The sequence below is a fragment of the Vespa crabro genome, chromosome 8 (genome assembly GCF_910589235.1).
Source record: "Vespa crabro chromosome 8, iyVesCrab1.2, whole genome shotgun sequence".
Classification (NCBI taxonomy): Eukaryota; Metazoa; Arthropoda; class Insecta; order Hymenoptera; family Vespidae; genus Vespa; species Vespa crabro.
Window position 1 is genome coordinate 2,204,041 of NC_060962.1, and position 24,197 is coordinate 2,228,237.

Sequence of the window (24,197 nt, forward strand, 5' to 3'; positions counted from 1 at the left end):
ATTTTTAAAAACTACCGATTGTTTTAATGTATATTAACAAACTCTTGACCAAGTTTTCTAATCGAAGGACGCAATGTATCATTGAATATCTCTATTCGTTTTGATGTGTGTGTGTGTGTGTGTGTGTGTGTGTGTGTCAATGTGTGTGCACATACAAGGAAATAATAGTACGTCGAAACTCGAATCATTTATCAAAAGATGAATGACGTCTGTTATTAGCAGAGTTATAACACTTTTCATCGACAACGTCATGACGCCATAAACTCCTCCGGTCATTCGTCACGTTTATGTCTTCTATAGCTTTCTATGAGTGAATATTGCGTGCAAACGTCTTGACGATTCCAAGTTTATACCCATTAGATTTCTCTCGGGACCTTCAATAGTGCAGACAGTGGTACAAGCATATAATTGCGGCGACAATAGATAGTCATTCCATTAATCATTTATTTTACTTTTATTTATATTTCTTTCTTTTTTATATTTTTTATTCGCACGAAACGAAATAGAAATCACGTTTACATACACGATAGACGCGTATTTATGTAAGATATGTTATTTAAATATTTGATAAGGAGATAGCTTTAATTGGTATACATAGATAAGTAAATTTGATAACAGATGATAAAAAAGTGAATTTTATTATCCATTTTCATTTCTTTTTAATTTGTCATTGGATCCATAATATATTCTTAAAAAATTTCGTGCGATGTTTTGGTAGTTTCGATTTAACTTTTCGTAGAATGAAAGCCTTTTGGTATAAGTTTCAATGATATAAGCATATTATTGACTTTGTTCGTTCCACTCCTTTAATTTCATAGATCATTTCAAGACGATCAACAAATATTTTTCAACAGGATCGTTCTCCGTTTACTTTGTATTTTATACGAGCGATGATAGCTTGAATGCCAAAAATTCAATTTCCGTCGCGTTTTCCAAATCTTATATTTTCATTGTTGTCATCTAAGTTTCTCTTTTAATTTTCGAAAATATTTAAGAAAGGTACAAGAGCAAATTTAATACAGACCGATTGATAATCGTAAAAAATTCTAAGCTGAGAGTACATCAGGATTGATTGAATTTTGGTCAACGGATTTTTTTCGATGACAAAAATGAGGACGATGACAATGACGCTGATAATGTTGTTTTTCTTTACCTTTACTGCATATTAAATTATATTAATGGATAAAAATTTATACTGAGAGAGATGGGGAAAGGGAAGTAGATCGATCTTGAGATGTTTATTTTTATTTTTAACAAGTATAATTGTGAACTTATCGTAGTTCACAATTTTATGAAATTGTTGACTATATTTTCTAAAATGTTTACCATATTAATCGTACAAATATGAACGTAGATTATATTTATTTAGTACATTTTATTTAAAATAAATGTAAATAAAATAAAGAACGATATAAGACGGTTATAAAGGGATAGATATAGAACTTAAATTAAAAGATATAGAAAGATCAAGAAAAAGAAATAAAGGAAGAAAAGGAAAGAAAGGAAGGATAAAAGTGGACGATGGGAAAAACTAAGCGGAAAGAGATACTTGATAAATCTCTATTTTTACCATGGAAAATCGATTTTTTAATGTCCGGTGCAATAAATGCGAAGAACTTTTTGAAAAGGAACTTGGAAATTGGAATTTGAAAATGCATAAATTGAATTGCATGTATATTTAAATATGAATTTATATGATATATCTATTATTTATAATTTTTCATTTTATTATATCGCAGAAATATCGATTTCATGTTTATTAAAAAATCTTCAAATATGGGGGATGAAATAGTAGGAAAAAAGTCGAAATTCATCGTAGAGATATAGGAAATTTATTTCGTCGGTAACAGGGGCCGGTAGAATTATTTTTAGATAATATTTATAAATCATACTACGAGTTTCACTGGTGATGCATTCGATTCATTCCCACACGAATTTCATATTATTCTTTTCAAAATCACTACGTCAGAAAAGTTTTCGATAGACCTTATCCGTTTCGATGGTTTAGGCGTAAAAAGGTACTTGTAAATAAATTAGAGTTTCTTGTTGAAAATTTTCAAAGTTTCTTTTACCTAATGAATAATTTAATTTAATCCTTTGTTAAAATTACCAAATAATTAAATACCATTAAATACCTTTTGCAATACGCTCATTAATGTATCTAAGAATAAATCTATGAACTCTCGTACAAATCTGATTGGAAGTATTACAATGCAGATATTGCACGGGAAGATAGATCAACATAGAGAAATAGAGATAACGATATTAAAATGCAGAAGACGCTCTTCATTATCGATTCACGATCCTTTACTATGAACGTTCTCTCAGGCTGAGGATTCTGTCAATTTCCACGGCGTCTCGATACGACGATCGATGAAACAGTTGTCCTGAATAGTTTCTAACATTGTGGTCGAGGACACAATATGATACCTTATCAAGTACGTGGCATTCCTTGCATGATCATGATCTCATGAAATGAATTTAATTATGAAAAATAATATTTATATAATACCGAATATTAATTAGAATATAATATTTTAATATATCTTTTATTTTGCCTTCAAATTAATATTATTTCTATTTGTTCTATTCGTCTATGTAGATTTTTTCTTTATAATTGTTATTTTTCCTTTATAATTGTATAACTTGTATGTAATTGCAATTATGGCTCAGAAAATACAGCAATATTGCAATTTCCACAAATCGAGAAAACTTCGTAACATGAAATAGAAATATATATATATATATATATATATATATATATATATATATACGAATAAATGCATAGGAACATATGTCACTTCTCTTATGTAAAGACTAAACTTCTGAGCAGATACAGATCATATTAATGTGAATTACATCGCTGAATGTAGTTCACAGAATTATATGATAGTATTGCACAACGAATATTTCTGGGAATTTACAATGAAATTAGATCGAAATCTCAAAATTTCATTTATCCTAATTTCAAGATTTCCATCTAATTTCACACATTTTCCTTCAATATCGTTCATGATTCACAATTGACAAAATTTCAGATGGAATTCTTCGTTCGGAAATTTTTCATTGTCTCTTTTGATATATAACGCAAATAGCAGACGAAGAAAATATATTGAATAAAAATTAGCTACAAGATCATGCAAAGAATTTTCGATGCTAAACGCGAGTCTATTTCACTTTTCATTGAATATTTATTCTTCGAAAAGGATCCTTTTGTGCGATTCTGGATTTTCGAATTGTTTTCAGAGACTAAGAAGGTTGGAAATTCTTTATTTATTTTGTCATTTTGACATCCGTATGACGCCATCCCAAATAGAATCCACACTTTTACGAGTATATCGAATTTTAAAAGGAGTTTCGTGTTGTGATGATTTTCTTCATAATTTAATAAACCGCCCGAGTTCAAAAGTACTCCGTGTATAGACGATGCAAATCGCCTACGTACTTTTTTCCTTTCCTTGCTCGTAATTTTCCAATCTTGTTTCGGCTGGAAATTCGTTTAATTTAAATTCGAACGGGTCCTTAGAGAGTCCTATGAAAAGATAGAAAATGTTTTTGCGTCCAAATTTAAAAAGAGAATGTTTATTCGGTAAGATATTCCATCAATCTATATTAAATACATATGTATGTACATATACATAAAGAGAGAAAGAGAAGAATTTCTCTTCCGAATATTGTATTATTTATTTTATTAATAAATACAACTTTTGTTATCGTTGATGTATTCCTTTTTTTCGCGACACTTCACGTTTCCTAGTTTACGCTTCATTGCGGATTTTCATACTAATCGTACTTGTTTGTCCGTGAAATGAATTTTACGAGGACACGAGGTTCGCACATCGAATTTTCCAGAAGGCTGAGTCACGCAAATCCCCGTAAATCAGGCTCTGTTTACATCAGTCGTTCGCTCGCCCTTAATCCTCATCCTTCACGACCTTCTTTTTTACCCTCATCTTCCTGTTGCCGGAAAGCGAGGACGAGAGAAAGAAAAGCCGTCAATGTCGACGAATGTTTACCGAACTTTGAGACAATCTCTCTTCATTTCAGTATGTCATGAGGCCTTCGTAATATCTCTTGCATCTCTGTCCTTTTTGGAATCGTAATTAAGTCAACGAGTTATAACCATATTCTATTCCTTTTTCTCGTGGTAATAAGAATGGCTGCGTGTGCCTGTGTCTCTGTATGTGTATTTTAACAAGCAGAAAAAGAAAGAGAGAGAGAGAGAGAGAGAGAGAGAGAGAGGGAGAAAGAGAGAGAAAAAATGTGTTTCGAAGAGAGAAAACACAATTTTCTTCTTTTTACTGTCGACTTTTATCCTCTGCCTTTTCTTTTACTTAAGTAAAGAAACTTTTTCGTTGTTTCTTTTAATGTTTTTTCTTTATATTTTCTTTTTATTTTTCTCAGTAAAAATATCCTACCTCCATTTCTGGCTTTTTAAACTAAGTTTCCCTCTCGTTTACGTATTTGCACGCTTACCTGCGTATTTGGTGATCGTAGCCACTCGTATATTAGAACGAACAGTATATTCAATTTCTCTCTCTCTCTCTCTCTCTCTTTCTCATTCTCTCTCTCTATTTCTCTTTTTCTCTTTCTCTATATATCTATCTATCTATCTATTTATCTATTTCTCTTTTTTTTTTTATTATCGTATAAATTCATTTTGACGCAGTTTAAAACGACACAAACTCTACATTTAGTTTACGATGCATGCAATATTTCTAACGCATATCCAAAAAGCGATTCGAAGACCATAAACCTGTTGAGTCGAACATAAATCGAAAATTTATTAACATGTTCCATATGAAAAGTTTTTTTTACATTCGAGATACGCCATTCGAAATTGATTTTATAGAGCGTTCCGTTCTAATATTTTTATTTTTTGTTTTATGACTCTTCTTTATTAAATCATAATTAGGACAAATAGATAATGTAACTTTTCATAAAATATAACATTTTTTACCGCAAATTCCTTACGATGTAAAATTAACTGAGATGACGAGAGAAGACATAATTGAGAAACTTAACTTTGAAGTATCAGAATTTGTCTCAAAGTACATTTATTCACTTTACCTACATCTTCTTTTCATTATCTTGTCTGTTATATTCTCGCTTAAAAGAAAGTTTTTATTTTAAACAACTTATAATCTAAATAAATGTTTTTAAATTAAATTTTATTTCAAAATATATTTAAAAAATCTTACTTAATATCGTCGACGAATTAAACAGAATTTTTATTAATTTTGGAGAAAATTATTAATTAAAATATTTTATTTATTCTTTACACATAACTACCTGATTATTTAGAACCATATCCAATTAATTTATAAACAAGTTTCAATGAGCTTACTTATTTTACTATCTATTTGTCGATATTTATAGAAGTTGAGTGTCGCTAGATATGGTTATCTCGTAAGTCGTTAAAAATATTCCACAAAAAAATATGAACGTGATCTCATAAATTGTAAAGAGCAGGCATTATAAAAAATCTTCTTTAGGTGATATATGTTCTCTGAAGAAAAGAATGTAATTCCAAGAGTTCAAAGAGTGTTCAAAGAGTTACTTTTTCGTAGCATAACAAAAGAATTACGCGATAGAATAATTTCTTTGTTGACTTTTTTTAAAATTATTATATTTGAATAACGATGGATACATATATGTATCATAATGTATCGTAATATGTGGTAATCTTTTTCTCATTTCTACAATTTCCGAATCTTTCCTGATATTTAATATTTTTAATTGATCTACCAGATGGATACACACATATACACATCAATATAATATCGATTTCGAATAAATTTTCGATATAATATCGAAATATAATATTGCAACTTTTCTAATAAATATCTTACATTATTTTAATCCTCTATGGGCTGAATTTTTGTTTTAAATTAATTTTAATTTTTGTTTATGCGCCATCTCATGAAAAAAGCTATAATTATTCGGTAAAATCTCGATAAATTAAAATGTGACCTGAAAGTTACATGGGCCCATAGAGGGTTAATAATTTACAAAATTCCTCTATGATAACTTAAATTAATTTAATAATACCAGAGGGTTTATTCTTTTTTTTTTTAATATTATTATTCAGTCATCACAGAGGGAATATTTTGAAGAAAGTAAAATTCATCTTCAAATGCTGAAAATTAGTCGTGTATACACTCTACGATGCTTCTTACGAATTCATTGTGAAACTTTCTGAAATACGGAGACTGCTTGCTGCTACTTGCTGTATGATTTAAAAGAGTTCTGCAAAAGGATACAAATTTTTGAATTTTTTGTCGTGGAGAAAATTAGATGCTCGATCATATATATTACTTTTAATACATACTTCTTTTTTTGTATTTTTATTTTTGCCCTGAATACGAATGAAAAATTGTTGATACGCTCGGTATTGTTTAATGACAAAATAATATTGATATTAGTCATATTATGAATATGATTGCAAATAAAGGTAATTAAAACACAGTTTAATCGTCCAAGTAATTATGTTCAATATGAGGCGCAATTTTAATGATATCGAAGAGTTAGAGATTGATTGGTATATAACTTAAGCGAACATCAAGGAATTTCAAACGTTTTTCGAGTTTGTCATAGCGCAACACAAAGCTTTCTTCATCGATAAAAATTCTTGACATTCTTTACAAGCACCTTTCTGCACACTTGTCCAGAACGTTATAAAATAATCGAATTAAAGCGAATAAGTACGAAGAAATGGCAATATCGGTAAAAAATAAGAGAGGAAAATAATAAGTGAGAGCAACCAATAGTGTGAGAACGTATCAAAATGGAACATTAGAAGAGAATTCCATGAAATATTTTTTGCGGAAAGTATTTAAAATAAACGACGAAATTTTGTATTTCTTTTATTGCTTCAAATAATTTCAATTGCATTGATGTCATAATATACAAATATTTATATTTTGCATTTTCTTGTGCAATCAAAAATTAAAAACATTATGAGAATAAAAATACCGGTGTTGTTAAGATCAAAATTAATAGAATTTTTCGAGAATTGATTAATTGAATGCACAAATATCTGTCGATAGAAAATTGAATATTTGTAAAACTATTAAGTAAATGTAATGCTTCGTCAAATAGTTGTATGTAAATATTCATTGAATGCAAATACGAGAGGAAGATAGACAGATAGAGAAAAGGAGAGAAGCTAGTTTGGTCGAACGATTATCCAATAGTGATAATTGTGATAAATGAGTTACATTTTATCAGAATATTTATGGATGGTTATTAAGTCCATATATATTATTTTGTATTTTGAAAAAGAAAGAATATAAAAAAATTAAATATATATAGAAAATTAGTGAAATTGAAGTAATTCGTATAATACGTTTAAGTGAAATGAAAGACAAATTATTATAATACAAAAATAAAAAATTGAAATAACAATATTTTTGTACGACATTTGTAAAATGTTAAATATCCTAATACTGAGTGATCTATAAAAAGGAAAAAACTTTAGTAGTATTATTGAAGTTATAATAGGTAAAACAATTTTTGTATATACATAATATAGATTGAAAACAAATATGATATTTACTTTAAATACAAACGCTCACGGAAAATGCAATAAAGAATAATATTCAAATAATAATATCCTTCTGAATATATATACATATTTATTTATTTATTTATCTATATACTGCTTTTATGTTAATATAAAACATATTAATTACATTTATTATATGTTGAATTTTCGAAACATATACACGTGATGTTTGTTTACGCGAGCCAAGCCTGTAGAAATGAAATGAACATTTTTCTATTATTAAAGTATTATACCTCATCGTATAAGTTTAATTCAAGATGGAGTCCTGTTGTGATAAACAAGTTTTAGGATGGGACATATTTCGAAATAAAAATTATCTAGGAACGATAACGAGGTATATCTTCGCTTTCTGCACTTATAGATACATGGATGGGCTAAAAAAGATGAATATTATACAAATGGAGAAAAAGGGAGATAGTAAAAGAGGTTGAGATTCTTGAAGCAGTTGCAATTCATTTTCTTCTCTTTTTCCAAACTTTCGTCTCGTACTTATATTACTACAAGTGAATAAGAGAGTAAAAGGGAAGTCTTACTACAAGAGTAAGAGAGTAAAAGGGAGGAAGAGAGGTAGGAAGTATATGGAAATTCGCCGCAATTTGTCAGAGTTTCAATGAAGTTTCAATCAGTTGAAGGTAATTTTAGTATGCCGTTGAATGCTGGATAACGAGAGAGAGAGAGAGGGGGGAGAGGGGAAAAAGAGGGAGAGGAAGGGAAGGACAGACAGATACAGAGAGAAAGAGAGTGAGAGAGTCCACCCATTGCTACTATGTTTCTGTTTATTGCTCTCTACCACACATAAACACATAGCACATAGAAATGTACGAATATATGAGTGTATGCGGCTTAAAACGTAACGACCGCAGTTTTATCGATCCTGGTTGCTACATGCCACGCAGGAAAGAAATATTATTTTCAAGCGAAGTATGTACGATAGCTCTCACGATACGCCCTCTTCGATCGATCGATCGTCTTGCATGACGTTCGATTATCTTTTGGAAAGATTATTGTTTATAATCATTTATAATAATTCATTTTAATATCGATATTGAAGGAAATCGCAAGGATATTTTTATAACTTTTTTTCTTTATTTATCGTAGTGTGTTAGATGGTGCGATTTGAATCAGATTCAAGTTAGATTCGGTTAAATTCATTTTAAATAAAAGAGAAATAATTTTTTTCTTGATTTCTTTTTATAGAACGACATATTCTCTACGGTTCTCTATCAACGAACGTGACGTCGTCGTTTTCGTCGATATGCTACCATCGAAACGAGATTTACTCTGGCCAATTTTATTTTCGTTTCACATTCGTTCGTGTTCCTGAAACGAGTTCCCTGGACGGATTTATGATCTTTTATTCGATCTTGAATCTCAAAAACTGTATATACGTGCAACAGCTTATTTTCAAGATATCATTATCATTTAATTTGATTAAATTTGATAGGAGACATTTTTTGATTGATATAGTGTTTTTGAATTTTTGAAAAAGGAATTGGAGGAACAATGAACAATTATTTTTTCATTCAAAATCAATCGAAGCAGTTATCTACTTGTCTCATAAAAAGGTTTGATTCAAAGTAAAAAGGGTCACGGCATCGATCATCGTCGATGTCTGGTGGTCAATAGTATTGATCTCGATAATACATTGTGATTTATTCACATTCTTTCTTTGTCTCTGTTGTTTTGGAGAAAAAAAGTAAATAGAAAAAAATGCAAACATTCTGAAAACATCAATATAAAGACGAGCACTGTTTTATAAATTTATCATCAATATTTTCAGAATAGACGAACATTTATAAGTGGAAAAAAACTGAAGAAACTTTTTATTAATATTTTTCTGACAAAATCACTTTAATGTCAATTTCAATAGATAAAATCCCTTTATGTACATTTGTCACAAAGGTAAGCTTTGCATATGATATTTATGCATGTATGTATTCGTGAATACATGTACATATGTATGTACCTATCTATGTATTTGCATCACGAGTCCACGATACAATACAATAACATAGTTACTTACAATCAGACACTTGGTGACTTGTATTGTTGTGTCATCTTTAGCGACTGTTTATCTATCTCCAGTACACAATCGTTCGTCGTACATCTCGGCGACATATAACAACACGAACATAAGTTACAGAGTTTCTATTTTCCACTCGTTATTCATTAACTTTCTGTTTTCTCTTATCATTTATTATTACATTTATATTAATTGTATTATATTTTCTCTTAATAATAAGTTTTCCTTATCGACTTTTTTACTTAAGAAAATGATATTATTCCGAAGAATAATAAACCTTCTTATTTAAATTATTCATAACTATATGTATATAGATTTAATGTGTTGATGTTATTTTCTTGTGAAAAATATTTAATATTTTGATTGAATTTCTGTTGATATTGACTTAGAATATCAGTCACATACCTATCGGAAGTATATGCTATCGGCTATGATATCGAATTGAATCTTTCGATCTTTCATTCGTTCACGTTGAAATACATTAGCATTTGCAAATGGGTATATCGTCAATATCGACTGCAAGGTTCCATTTACGTAAATCAATGCGTGTAAACTCGAAATTCCTCGCACGACCTGTTTACACGATGTTAGCTTTACGGCTTGCAGTTAACTTTATATTTTTATATATATATATATATGTGTGTTGTACTCATGTTCTTATACGAACATATAACAAAGAAGTTGAAGAAAGAAGAAAAGAAAGAGATTGGAGCGGGAAGTTTGCAAAGTATTTCGAAAAAAAATTTTTAGAACGGAAAAGATGATTTTTTTGTTAATATCAAAAGTCGGAAATAGAGAACATATAATTTGTTGAAGTGTGTAAGACGCCATTGTGTCATTATCGTCGATGAGTATGTGGGCGTGACAGAAAAACAAACGGAAGGGGTATTACTTGTACAAGTTTATTTCTCTCTCTCTCTCTCTCTCTCTCTCTCTTTCTCTCTCTCTCTCTTTCTCTCTTTCTCTTTCTCTCTCTTTCTTCCTATCGTAAACAGAGGTTATAAATAAGTAAACAAATATTTGTCTTGTCAGTTATGAAAGATTATTAATAAAACTTTCATATGAATATGTTATGAACGTTGATATATTATATATGTGTATGTATGTATCTATATATATGTGTATATATATATGTATATTTATATTTATATATATATATATATATATATATACATATAATTATTCAATTTGTTAATGTTTGTTTTATTTTTTAATATGTATTAAAAAAAATATTATACCTAAATATAATAATATACGCAATATATATTTGTATAAATACGTAAAATTGTAATACGAGTATATATATTTATGTATACCTTTAGTGTACGATAGATCAGGTAATGCAAAGTAAACAAATCTATGTATTCTACTCGATTTACATAATCATTCAAGTGCGGATTATAATTTAATAGAAATTATAAATGTTCAACGAATTTGAAACTGTCCTCTCGAGCAATAATTTACATGTTTAGAAACGTGAACAATGCAACGAATATTTCTATCTCATTATCGGAACCTATTATGCCATGTATACGGTGCTAACATTAAAATTTAATATAAATGCATATTGACATATTTTAATCATATACGATTTTATATCTGTCGTCTGTTGGTAAATTTTTAAATAAAAAAACTTTTTAATGTCTCTTCAATATAATGAAACATTAACAAGTATAACTGCATTGAATCTATTCAGAGTTTTAACTTTCTATTCTTTAATTTTCACAGCAAACGATATAAAAAGTTTTGGTTTAATGATAAAAAACTATTTGTTGGCGCAGGTGTTGGGAGGATTAGGACGCAGGATGTCGAGCGGCGAGAAGGTTCAACCGGGCCTATCCATCGATCGCGCCGCTTTTATACTTCTACGAGTTAAAAAGGCTTTCAAGAAGAAGAAGCAACAACGAAAAGAAAAGAGGTAGATGATCTCCATTGAAATTTCTACATACATACTTGAAAGTGTTCTTTCTTCTTTTTTTCTTTTCTTTTCCTTTTTTTTTTTTTATATAGACGATTTCATTTTATTATTCATATTTAGGTTTCATATTTATATTTAAATTTCATATTGAAAAATTAAAAAGTAAAGTCGAAATGAATTTAAAATTTATTTTTCTTCGTCGACTAAGAATTTGGAATAATGCATTCGTAAATCAATTAATTTAGACAAATACGTTTTGTAGCAAAATAATATAGGGCTGAATAAGATCTTAAAAGGTCATATATTCGGACAATAACAAACAATTTTGATATATCGAAAGATATTTTCAGTTCGATATATAAATAATTTCTATCTCTTGTTTCAAATATTTAACTTACGAATGAATTTAGAAACATGCGCGCGCACTCACACATACGTATCCTGCAGTCAAAGAAAATCGACCGGTGGTTCTCGTTTAATCTAAGGGTCATCTTCGACAAGCTTCATTTAATTAAATAACTTTCTTTCTATACATCTTATATATAGCTGTTATTGTTATTCCGTTTATTTTTAGAATTGGAACAAACGAAAAAAAAATCTCAACAAATTAGTTATTTTTGTAAACTTTATTGGTGTGTTTTCTATATTACAATCGATATTTGATTAATGATTTGAAATGCATTCGAACAAAACTATACCACAAAGATTAACGATTTGAAATAATGTATTTTATATACTGTTTAGGAAAGTTTCTTTTTCTTTTTCTTTTCGAAGAATGTAAAGAATAAATATCTTTAATTTAGTTACGAATCAGTGATAATTATCCAACGTGTAATGAAAAAGATTCTTCAAGAGAAAAAAGTCGAAAAAACAGTAGGAAAAAGAAGACGATTTAATTATAGCTAACATGGAGACGATGCAAAAATGTGAAATGAGAAGGTCAGACTATTTCATCCTTTTCAATGAAGTTAGTTGGTGCAAGTAGGGGAAGCAAAAGAAGAAGAAGAAGAAGAAAAAGAAGAAAAAGAAGAAGAAGAATTAGAATAGATTGGATGAGCTAATTCGATAGGCCGATTCGCGGCATTAGTTTTGAATCGAATTAACGTTGTCAGCCGCAAAATAATTTTCGATTATAGCCTCTGAGGTTTCCTGTTGCGAAAATTCAATAGTCGGCTTCGTTTGCCCCTGGCGAAATGCCTGAGATGAATCTCGATAACGATAATCCATAAACTTCGTACGTGTGACGTCCATTTTGAATCCAACTTAACAAATTGTGCATTGACGAATGGGTCACGTAGCTTTTAACAACTTAAACTTCACTGCAAATAATTCTCGTTCGAACGTTTTTTTCTCGTACCTTTTTTCTATTTTACTTTTTCCTCTTATCTCTCGTTTAGCCTTCTCTTCCATTTTTCTTCTTATCCCATCCCTTTTTCTCCTTCTCGTTCTTCTCACCAGACGTAACCTAAATTCGTTTGGATAGCTTCGATCGAAGAAGCCCGTACATTTCATTTTCTTTGAAATCGTCTAATCGGACTGTCTGCGAACTATTACTGCTCAGTAAATATTTATCGGGATCGAACGAATCGCTGAGAATGAACGAATATTTGTTGAAAGATCAAATGATTAAAAATACCATTAGAATAATTATTTATACATTTAGACGGTAGATTCCGTTAAAAAATTAAAACTTCAGAAACCACTTATATATTTTTTCCTTAGAATCTCCGAAACTCCTCTAATATTTAATATGTGTACCAATATATATTCGTTATGATTAATTTTTATCTGGAGGCATATATCAACGTTATCGTTATATCAAAAAAGTTGGTAATGTTGAGTACTACCTATTATTACTTTTTTTCTGTGTAATACAGTTCATTATACGATATTAAATTTGGAACACTTGTTCCTGTGTAATTCTACCTCTTTGGTTTTCATACATATAGTTTACTTATTTAATAAAAAACTCGTACCACTTCACCTATTTTTCACAATTTCTAACTTATCTCATTAGACATAAATAGTTATACAGATCTAAAAATAATGTTTCGTTAATATTTCCTTTCGGATTTGCGATGCAACAATAGGAAGATATTAATTCTCGATATCCTATCAGATTTGTATCTTTGTGATTGTACGATTCTAACAGATAAAAATGTAACAGAATATTTCGAATTTAATTCCGTGGAATTCAAAATTAGATCTCGATTTTGTAATATAAACTTAACTAAGAAATTATGAGTTGCAGAGTCACACAATAAAATATATAAAAATATTTTTATATTATTCTACTTTTTGGTAAATTATTCGACTTTAAGAAAAAATTTATTCGATCATAAGACCGTAGTAAATTTTTTTTTTATGGGCGTAATTTTACATAAAAATCTTAAAAGAAAATAATAAGTCTAATCCAAGTTTATTTAAATGGACGGATTTAACGTTTTTGTTTTCTATCTCTATTAGTATAAGAAAGATCATTGTTATTCTCGTTCATTTTGACGGATGGCCATACAAATCCATTCTTGAATAAGAAATTCGTTTCTTTTTTAGAGGAGACTCTAGCATCTTACTCTCTTGTATATGTTCTGTCGCAAAGTTTCTTTCTTCTAGCTTGTCTTCGGTCTATACCCTCGTCACGTGAACAGTGACAGAGTATACTTACGACAAATTGCGAAAATGATCGTCTCCTACAATTACTTTGCCACTTTCTTCTTGTATCATTGACGTTTAACAGAGAAGTGAAAGAAAGAAGAAATAGTGAAAGAAAATTCTTTTAATGAAGTGACTGAAACACGATCACGTTTGTAAGACGAAACTGATTTTTTTTAGTTTCGTGTTATATTCCAAATATTTCCTTTCTTTTTGTTTTCTAAAAAAGAAAAAAAGTAAAAGCTTTTTTTAAGAAAAAAGTAATAGCTTTAGATAGAGATATGGGGTTGGATCGTGATAGAGTTGACGAAACGAGAAAAAGGGAGAGAGAGAGAGAGAGAGAGAGAGAGAGAGAGAGAGAGAGAGAGAGATTATATGAAAATGTTTCGTTTTGTATTGAAGTTCTACTTTTAGAAATGCATCTTTGTAGTGGAGAAAAATAAAAAGGGAAAGAGAGGGAGAGAAAGAGAAAGAGAGAGAGAGAGGGGAGAAATCCAAGTACCGTGGAATGCGTGATAAATTTAATGTGGTATGCCTCGTTTCTGATGGAGTAATTCTTGTTACGCTCGTAACAGTTTATTAACGTAAACGACCTACTGTAAACTAGAATTCCGTACTGAGTTTCTTTATTTCATTCGTTCTTTTCGAATCAGTAACTTTGCTCTCTCTCTCTCTCTCTCTCTCTCTCTCTCTCTCTTTTTCTCTGTCTGTCTCTCTGTCTGTCTGTCTGTCTGTCTGTTTGTTTGTCTGTTTGTCTGTCTGTTTGTCTGTCTGTCTCTCTTCGTTTCTGGTTTTCTATCGATGTGATTTTTCATAGAGCTCTATTTATCTTTTATTTTATCTTTTCCTTGTTTATAGAATAAACTGACAATACAACAAAAAAAAAATAAAATATCGTGATTTTTTATTTTTTTATGTCTTATTTTTTATTTCTCTTTCAAATAAGAAATTTGTACGCCGGTAAAATCTTTTTTGTTCAACGTTATATTCGATTAATCTTCGATATCGATCCATATTCAAATAATTTTTGCAGAATTGCGTTTTTTCTTCTTTTTTTTAAATTAAAGAAAGATCGAATACATTCGATGTCATTGAAAAACACGAATCAACTCCCAGTATTATTCACGCTTGCTTGGAAATTAATCCGAGTAATTATCATTATATTATTCCTGAAACCGTGGTAATCTATAGACACAGTTACAGTAGCATCATACATGTCGAACAATCGATTCTCTGGAGAATATGTTCTTATGCTTTCCTCTCTGTCTCTCTGTCTTTCTCTCTCTCTCTCTCTCTCTCTCTCTCTCTCTCTCTCTCCCTCTCTGTCTCTCTATCTTTCCCTCCTCGAGTTCATGAAGCTCTTTTAGCTCTGTTAACCCAAATTGTTACTAATTTCCAGATAACTTTGACTGAACTTACTAGTTTCGATTACATGTGGCAAAACACACTTAATTATGAGTCAAGGGGTAAGTTTCTACGGTGAATTTGCCGGCATAACTAGCTACCAGCATACATTGCAAATTGATCAACTATGTGCTGAAGAAATCAGTAATTACTCGCTCTTTCTTTATATATCTATATGTATGAATATGAATACATATAGATACAAAACTTGATCATGCATAACAATTTTCAATGAAATAAATGGGACGTTTAATTGTCGAGAAAATAATTCCAAGTTGAGATAAATCGTGAAGACTTGATCGAAAGTTTAATGAATATACAGAGTTACATCAGAATTATAGATATGTAAATAAAATAAATATTCTTTATTGTCATTAAATATATGGAGGAAAGTTAAAAGTATTGTATTATCTTAGCTCGTATCATTGGAGCATCGTTAAATAGACTGTAATGTTTCGAACGACGTTCCATCAAATTTTATCGTATATTTCTATTTATCTTCAGATCTCATATATCTAAATTTAATATCTTTTGTGTTTTACTTTATCTATTTTAAATTGCGAATGTGTATATTATAAGATTCAAAGAAAGAAATAATTTAGAGATGAGATGAACGGATCATATACGACCGTTTGTTTTATGATCTCTTAGTATTATTCTTTTTCAAAGGAGATTTCGATAAGTATAATCTTGCCAAGTATGTAAGGTATAAATACAAATAATATTTGTGGGAAAGTTTCATTATCATTTCACTTGTTTCTCGTATCATACGATATACTAGATAAATAAAATTTTCGAAAATGATTAATGGTAATACAAATCTTTGCGGCTTATTCGTCGTTTCGCTCGACTTTTAAAAATAATATTTATTTTGCACATTTTTAAATAAGAAATATTTATAATTTTTTCAGATACTTATAATTTTTTTTTTATAAAAAGCAAACTTTTATTACGTTTAATCTAACGATCTTACTATTATAGACTTTTCCATTACGAGAGTTTGCCTGTTTTCTCAATTATTTTTCCGCAATTTCTATCTTAATTACGTAAATGAGCATTTTCTCTTATAATAGGCAGAATAATCTCGTAAAAGATATTCTTATTCTTCGAAGAAAAAGTAATCGTTTTATAGTTTGTAAACATTATAATATATATACCTACGTGTTTAAAGGTGTCGTGAAGTCAACGAATTTCTCGGAGAAAATGATAGGCAATTAAATGTATAAGTATTTAAATAATCCATGGTAAACAATTTTCCGGTTGTTTGATAACGTGACAAGAGATGGATCGAGGAGGAATTTTCGAGATGTGTGTGTGTGTGTCTTGGTGTGTGAATATATGTCGGAAGGCATAAATAAAGTGAAAGAAGATATAACTCGCGCGTGGATATAACGTTTTCGATGAATATTCATCGTCGACTTCGTTCCTTTTACAGACTAATAACTTATCTCTCTCTCTCTTTCCCTCTCTCTCTCTCTCTCTCTCTCTCTCTTTCTCTTTCTCTCTACGTTGAATTATGTAGCGAAGATATGTCTCTGAAATCGTGAAAATCAAGAGAAGAGAGAGAAAGAGAGATGATTTTCTTAATCGATTCCGACAGATCGTAAAAGATTTTTAACGAAAATCTGACTATCTGGCTATAAATAATCGAAAATCAGGATGATTTTTTTTTTTTTGTAAAACTCTATATGTGTGATCAAATATTTGGATAGTAAAATACTATACGAAATTACGGTAATGAAATTCAATATACGAATGGTATAAATAGCTTTTGTATTACATAGTTAGTTATCGCTATTTATTAAGTAATAAATAAATTATAATATTTTACGGGAAATATAGTTTTCTATTTTTATTTCATTTTTATCAAAGAGAACTATCGAAAAGCAATGAGATTAATATTAAATCGAATTAAATTAAGATTAGTGCGTACGTAACAAGCAAATGGTTAGTAAAATTATTTTGATCATTTCCTATTTTTTAATTTAACAATTTTAGGTTGAGATACTTACAGACAACAACGAAAACCGTTAGAGAGAAGAAAACCCTGAAGATTGTTTGAAATTCTTGAAAATTAATTGTCCGCGCTTGAATTGAAAATCGCTGACATTGGGTGTACTTTTTAGTACTTCTTTTCCGATCGATTAGCAATCTCACAAGGAAAAAAGTAATAAAAAAGTAATACGAAATAAGCATAACGATTAACAAAAAAAAAAACAAAAAAAAAATAAATGTTTGCTTGATTTGTCGTGTTTTATTTCTAGATATATTAATTTGATAGTGGTATGAAATGAATGAATAACATAAAGTAAATTTAAATAGAAATGCATTCTTGGATATCTAGAAATAAAAATGCATTACATCGATGCACTATGCATGCTTGATTTATATTCGTACGTGGAAGTTATTTTTACGAAACGAACGAGATACCGGGTTGTTATACTTCCTTACAAGTGAACTAGTTGAAGCTTTACGAGTTAAGACTGCGCATGCGTTGTATCCGTATAAGAGAATGTACGTACACATGCATCTACATATGTATGGAAGCATATATATTGTATATACGTGTCGAAGAGTGTACACGGTGAAGCTGGCAGGTACATACATACATACATACATACATACATACATATATATATATATATATATATATATATATATATACACACACACGCGTGTAAGCTCTCTGCATCTCTGTCACGCTTTGTTGAATACTGTGGATACACCATTCTGGTTAGTACACATATGGTATTCGATGTGTCCACAGAAGCACTTACATTCTAGCCAGAATGTCTGCAATTAACTGGGATTCGTACGCTTAGAGAAAACTGACGAATAAATAAGAGAGGGAATGCATTTTTATCAAGAACGAAAGATAAAAGTTAATTAATTTAAAAGACTGAAGTCATATTTGTATAAAGTTCCGTACAATAGAATGAACATGGTAATTACTATGAATGTAATTAAATGCAAGATTATGAAAATTGTGAAATATTGATAATTAAATGAAATAATTATTGCTTTTTTGCATCACTGTAATAAATTGATTCGAATTTTCATGGTATATGTAAATTCTTTCTAAATAATTAATAAACGATAATTTATATTGATAATTATCAGTATATGGTTTTAACAAATATATAAAAATCGATTTGTATAACGTTGAATAATTGATTGATATAAAATACATACGAAAGAATAGTCTTATCTATTTTTACATCGTTACAGTAGTTCTAATAACAAATCATTATCACATTAGGATTAAAATACCAACTGGGGACTAAGAAAAGCAAAGGCACGGAAAACATACATAAATATTCATCATTGAAACCAAGAAACCTTCCGTTACGTTCTACCATAAATGTCCGAATTATTTTCTACCAATCCCTTCGGACGTATTCCTGGAATCATCCTATTCTTATTCTCTCTCTTTCGTACTTCTATCAAGACAAGCAAGGAAACAAATTTCCATTTAACTTCGCAGACGTGAGTAATAGAATAGTACACGATTACACACGGCAATAAGAACGAAAGAGTTTTCAATATATTATTCTCTATCGATTTTCGATAGAGAAAAAAAATAAACGAAAAAAAAACCTTCAATTAGCGAAATAAGGAGGAGAAAACTTTATCTCTTTTTTGTGTTTTCTCGATTAATAATTCAGTATTCGAATATTAACTCCATTAAATCTTTTTTCGTTAAATCTTTATTCATGAGAAAATATTATTTTTCGACTTGACAACATGAAACATATATATGTATGTTAACGTGCACTTTATTTTTATCAAAAATTCGAGAAGTTTGCGAATAATAAGAAAAGATCCTTCTCCAGATTTTCAAAACTATTATACATGTATGTATATATGTTAACTAATGTTAAAGAATACCCAAATACAATATATCATTTATATACCGTCTTTTATTATACTTTGTACTTTTGTATTTTTGTTTCGTATAATTCAACGTTATATGGGATAGCTTTACTTTTTCTTTGTTTTTATGTCTCTAGATATGACAAAAGTTATTGGTTAGAAAAGATCCATGGGTTAGAAAACGATATGTATTGGTGATAATAATTTATTATATCATGGTATAGTTAGTATCATTACGTTAAACGTTTTACGTTTGACATAATGCTTTCTTGAACATTGCGTTTGTCATGTATGCAGCATCCGTGTTAATTTTACATCTTCGACCGAGATATCGATTTTCCTATTATGTAAGCAACCTTACACCATATTCTCGGTAGCAACGACGGCTGCATCGTATTATTTAGAAATTGATCGAGGTAATTCCTCTTTATCTTTAAAATCTTGAAGCGAAGTAAAAATTCATTTATCGTTGGATTACTTTTATAATCGTCATGAAATTAAGTTAACGACACGGACAAATGGAAAGAAGAGTCAACATTTACCAAGCTTCTCTTCTAACGAGCTGAGAAACTTATCGAAGATCTTAGTAACGAAAGTTACCTGCTGGTTTATTCGTTTCATAGTCGCAATTAACGAACAAAATGGTACTTTCGTACTATCGAATTTTAATTATCTTTTCTTTTTTCTTTTCTTTTTATCATCCAAGAATCAAATTTTCAAGTTCTTTCTTTTTCTTTTTTCTTTTTATTACAGAAGGGAGGACTTTACGAATGTTCTCAACCGTAACGTGTAATTTTCCGAAAAACGTTTCAACAAAAAATCATATCTTATCGACTTTCATTTTTAAATTTTTGACACTCGGCGGAAACACTGATAATATACACCACGGAACAAGTGAAGATCAACTATAGTTATAGTTGGTTACTAATGGCTATAGTTCGATATTATGCTTTTCACGCGATAAGCAATAACTGTCGCTTGTGTCATTGACGACTTTCCCAATATTAACAGAGCAAACTATAATTCAACAAACATTTATAATTCTACGAACATCTCCATCTAAACCTGAACTAACTTGCAACTCTATATATTTTGGGAAATCACAGTTTATAATGAGATAGAATAATTTGCTAACGAACCAAAAGAAGGAGTACAAACATTTCATCATTGGTATATTAACGTAATGCGTTTCGCAATTTTAGATTATAAAATTTTAGATTATATTAAATTTAAATTTAATTGAGTAAATTTATAAATCAACGATGTGTAGTTCTTAATAGATTCTACATTATCAAAATTTATGATCGATAGACAACGCTATAGGAAATTTTGAGAAGTTGATGTAAATTTCATCCTAGATAATAGATAACTTATTTAATTTATTATTCATTATATATATATATACTGTTTATTTATTTATTTATTTATTTATTTAGCCATCTAGAAGAGATTTCTGTTCGATCAATTTTTTATTGTATATATCTATATATAATAAAATATATCTATATATAATACCTATTATATATATTTATTACATAATTCTTAGATATAAAATTATGATATTGTATTAAAAATGAACATTTTATATGACATGATGTTATATAAATATAATAAAGTAGATAAGAAAATAAAAGAAAAAAAGTAACAAAGATATTACAAAAACGTAAAAAAAGAAAAGGAAGTATAAAAGAAAAGGATACTCTTTGAAACGAGTATATAGCTTTCAAGAGATGTCGTAAAAAATTTACTGAAGGATGGTAGCCTCCACTTGGTGCGAAAATGATCCATAGCAAGAGTCTATAATCCTAGTGAATCACTTTTTTCAACGTTTCTTACCAAATGCATGGTCACGATCGATCAATACAATGTAATATCGAGTTGAAAAATCGTAGGCGGAAATCATGAGTTACGATAAGATGTATCACGTAGAGTGAGCTTTTATCTTACTCTTTTTCTTTCATGTTGCTTTTCCTTTTTCCAAAGTTACATGGAATATAGGCGAGGTCGACATCGACAAATGGTATTGGATGTAGATATATCATACATCGGATGTGTTATACTTTTGCACCAGTCATGTTGTTTCTGTCTCTGTCCACTTCATCAATGTCATTAAATCGGAGAATTTTAGATCAACGTGTTAATAAATATTGATCTTATCGATTGAAAATAATATATAGATTAACACAATCAAAGGATATTTATTTCGAATGAAATCGATACGTTTGTAAGATATTAAAAAAGTATTGTGTAAATACAATGATATATTTTTATATAACTTTTAACAACGTTATTGTTAAAAGTATTACAGAGACGTTTATACATGAGTGAGATTGTAAAGTGATGCGTATATACGTAAAATCGAATGATGGTCGAACTTTCAATGGACAGTACTCGGAATCCAAGTGTATTAGATTATGTATTATACGTATCTACATACATACATACATACATACATACATACATACATACATATATATATATATATATATATACGTATGTACATCGATCGATTGGATGTTTCACGTAGCGAGTTTATGAAGGAACAATTTACGGAATCGTAGCTCTTCTAGATATGTACTTTGCTATGCTGTCTTTACTATTCATAAGATTGTCGTTTTATACGATCACGTGGTACCATAAAAGAGCACAAAAATTAAAAAAAGAGATGTTTCTATTCGAATTGACCATCAAGCTTACGCGAAGAAAATATAATTAGAATGAAAGATTCCTTGAATTATGTATCCCATTTCTTTTTTGTGATAAAGCATCGTACGCGAATATTAATTAAATTTCATACTGGCTCTCTCAGGACATTTTAATTAAATTCTCCAATCGAACTAGTTATAATACGGATCGATAGTGATTTTAATATGAGTATCGCTTGTATGATTCGACGATCTTTCGAGTTTTATGTATCTATAGAGAAATGAACATACGCTTAATGAAGTGGATGCGTGATAAGAGAAAATGGATAGACCTATGGTGCTTGAACGAATGCTATTTGATTGTCAGTTTGGTGATTTGACTTCTTTCTCTTTTTCTTGCTATTTATTTTAATCATTCTCCGTGCTTGTACGTAGAATTATGTGAAATTTGGAAAAAGAAAAAATTTATTTTAAAAATAATTTTCTTTAAAAAATTTGAAATCTCGATTAACATTGAGATAAAAAATTTATGTTCACTCGTTATTTTTCATAGTTTACAGCCTATTCTATTACATTATTTATATCATTTTAATCGTTCATCAATAGTTATATAATCCATTTTCAGATATATAGTTACTAATTAGAGTTACATAAGCTCGTATATGAAGAAGACACGCGTAGATACATTACGTGAAGATATTAATTGATGTTCTAAAGTCTTTACTCGACAGAGCATACATGTTAATGGAGTTCTACTTACGACACTATTTTTAATGGCTATATCGTCGTGGGTAGAACTCTATTAACCCTTCGCAATCCAGGACAACTAACGTTGCAGCATTCTTTGTGATCTTACGAATAAGATAAATTCAAATGTTATCGAGTTTATCTCATATGTATATTATATCGTAATTATAAAATCATTTTTGAAAATTTGTGATCGATCAAATTTAATGGATATTTAATTATAACATTTGTATAATTGAAATTGTACATTTAAATTGTTAATAGAAGTCAGGAAAATGTTTTTAATTGTCTACTTGTTTAATTTTTTTAATTATTTATTTTTTTTTTAAATGTAAAAAATCATTTGCTCTTTGTACTTACGTCATATCATATAATTGTCCAAGTTGACTGTTACGATTAATACTTATGTCATAAATACATATCATAATACTTATACTGTTGATGGATTTAAAGAAATCTTAGCCATAAGTACGTATAACCGTGAAATAACGTATAGCATGCGTGGGCTTTCTATCCTTTGACGTTTCGAAGCTCTTGTAAAGCAAACCTTCGACCATCGTAAACAGACCGGTAACGGTGAGAATATATAATGTGGGTGCTTTGATCTAAGGATCATTGTCGTGAGAGTAACACGACAATGATAATACAGACAATAAAATGTACGTTGCGTTAAGAAAAATCGTTTAGAGTTGTTTATTCATCTATTTGGATCATTACTAATGCGATTAAAATTTCTTGAAACATATAATATATATCTTTCTTTATTCTCTCATTGTTTTCTTATAAGTTTAGGATATTAAACGTGTGACATATAATTTGATTAGATCAATATTTAATTGGTTTACTTATACAAGTTGAATTATATAATGATGATTGTTTTAGGATTAGAAAATGACATAGATCAGATAGAAATATATTTCAAACAGAGTAAAAAGAAATTTTCAGAGCAAATAAAAAAAAAAAGAAAAGAAAATGAAAAGTTTCCAACAAGTAATTTCCGAACTAATTGCGATTCATCCTTCTATTTAAATATTATACTGGAAAATAACGCCTACGATAAGGTAAAAAAATATAAAATTCTTGTTCTTAACGCGCAAGTCTTTGATAAGTCGAGAAATCCCCTCGTGTACTACGCTTGTAAGCGGTCATTTAAGTCTTACTTTGAAGTTTTTATCAAAGGAACCTATTCTCTGGTGCCATTATATTACCGACAATGAAAATTTTTGTTTCGTACTCGGTCCTGAATTTAATGAAGAAGGTTTTACTCTAAAGTTTACGATTGAACCGAGATTTTAAATATGTGAACTTTTTAAAGAACTTCTCAATTGTTGAAAAGATTTCAATTGCCAGAATAAAGTAAGAGATTTC

At 29.3% G+C, this 24,197-nt stretch overlaps 1 protein-coding gene across 5 annotated transcripts in view; it reads left to right on the plus strand.

The window, feature by feature from the left end:
- Nucleotides 1-24,197, plus strand: part of LOC124426244 — a 98,309-nt gene that overhangs the window by 16,299 nt on the left and 57,813 nt on the right. For all 5 annotated transcript variants that reach the window (XM_046967689.1, XM_046967692.1, XM_046967693.1 and 2 more), the window contains one exon: nucleotides 11,372-11,508. In XM_046967689.1, the coding sequence (XP_046823645.1) occupies nucleotides 11,372-11,508 (137 nt within the window). The remainder of the gene's footprint in view (nucleotides 1-11,371; nucleotides 11,509-24,197) is intronic.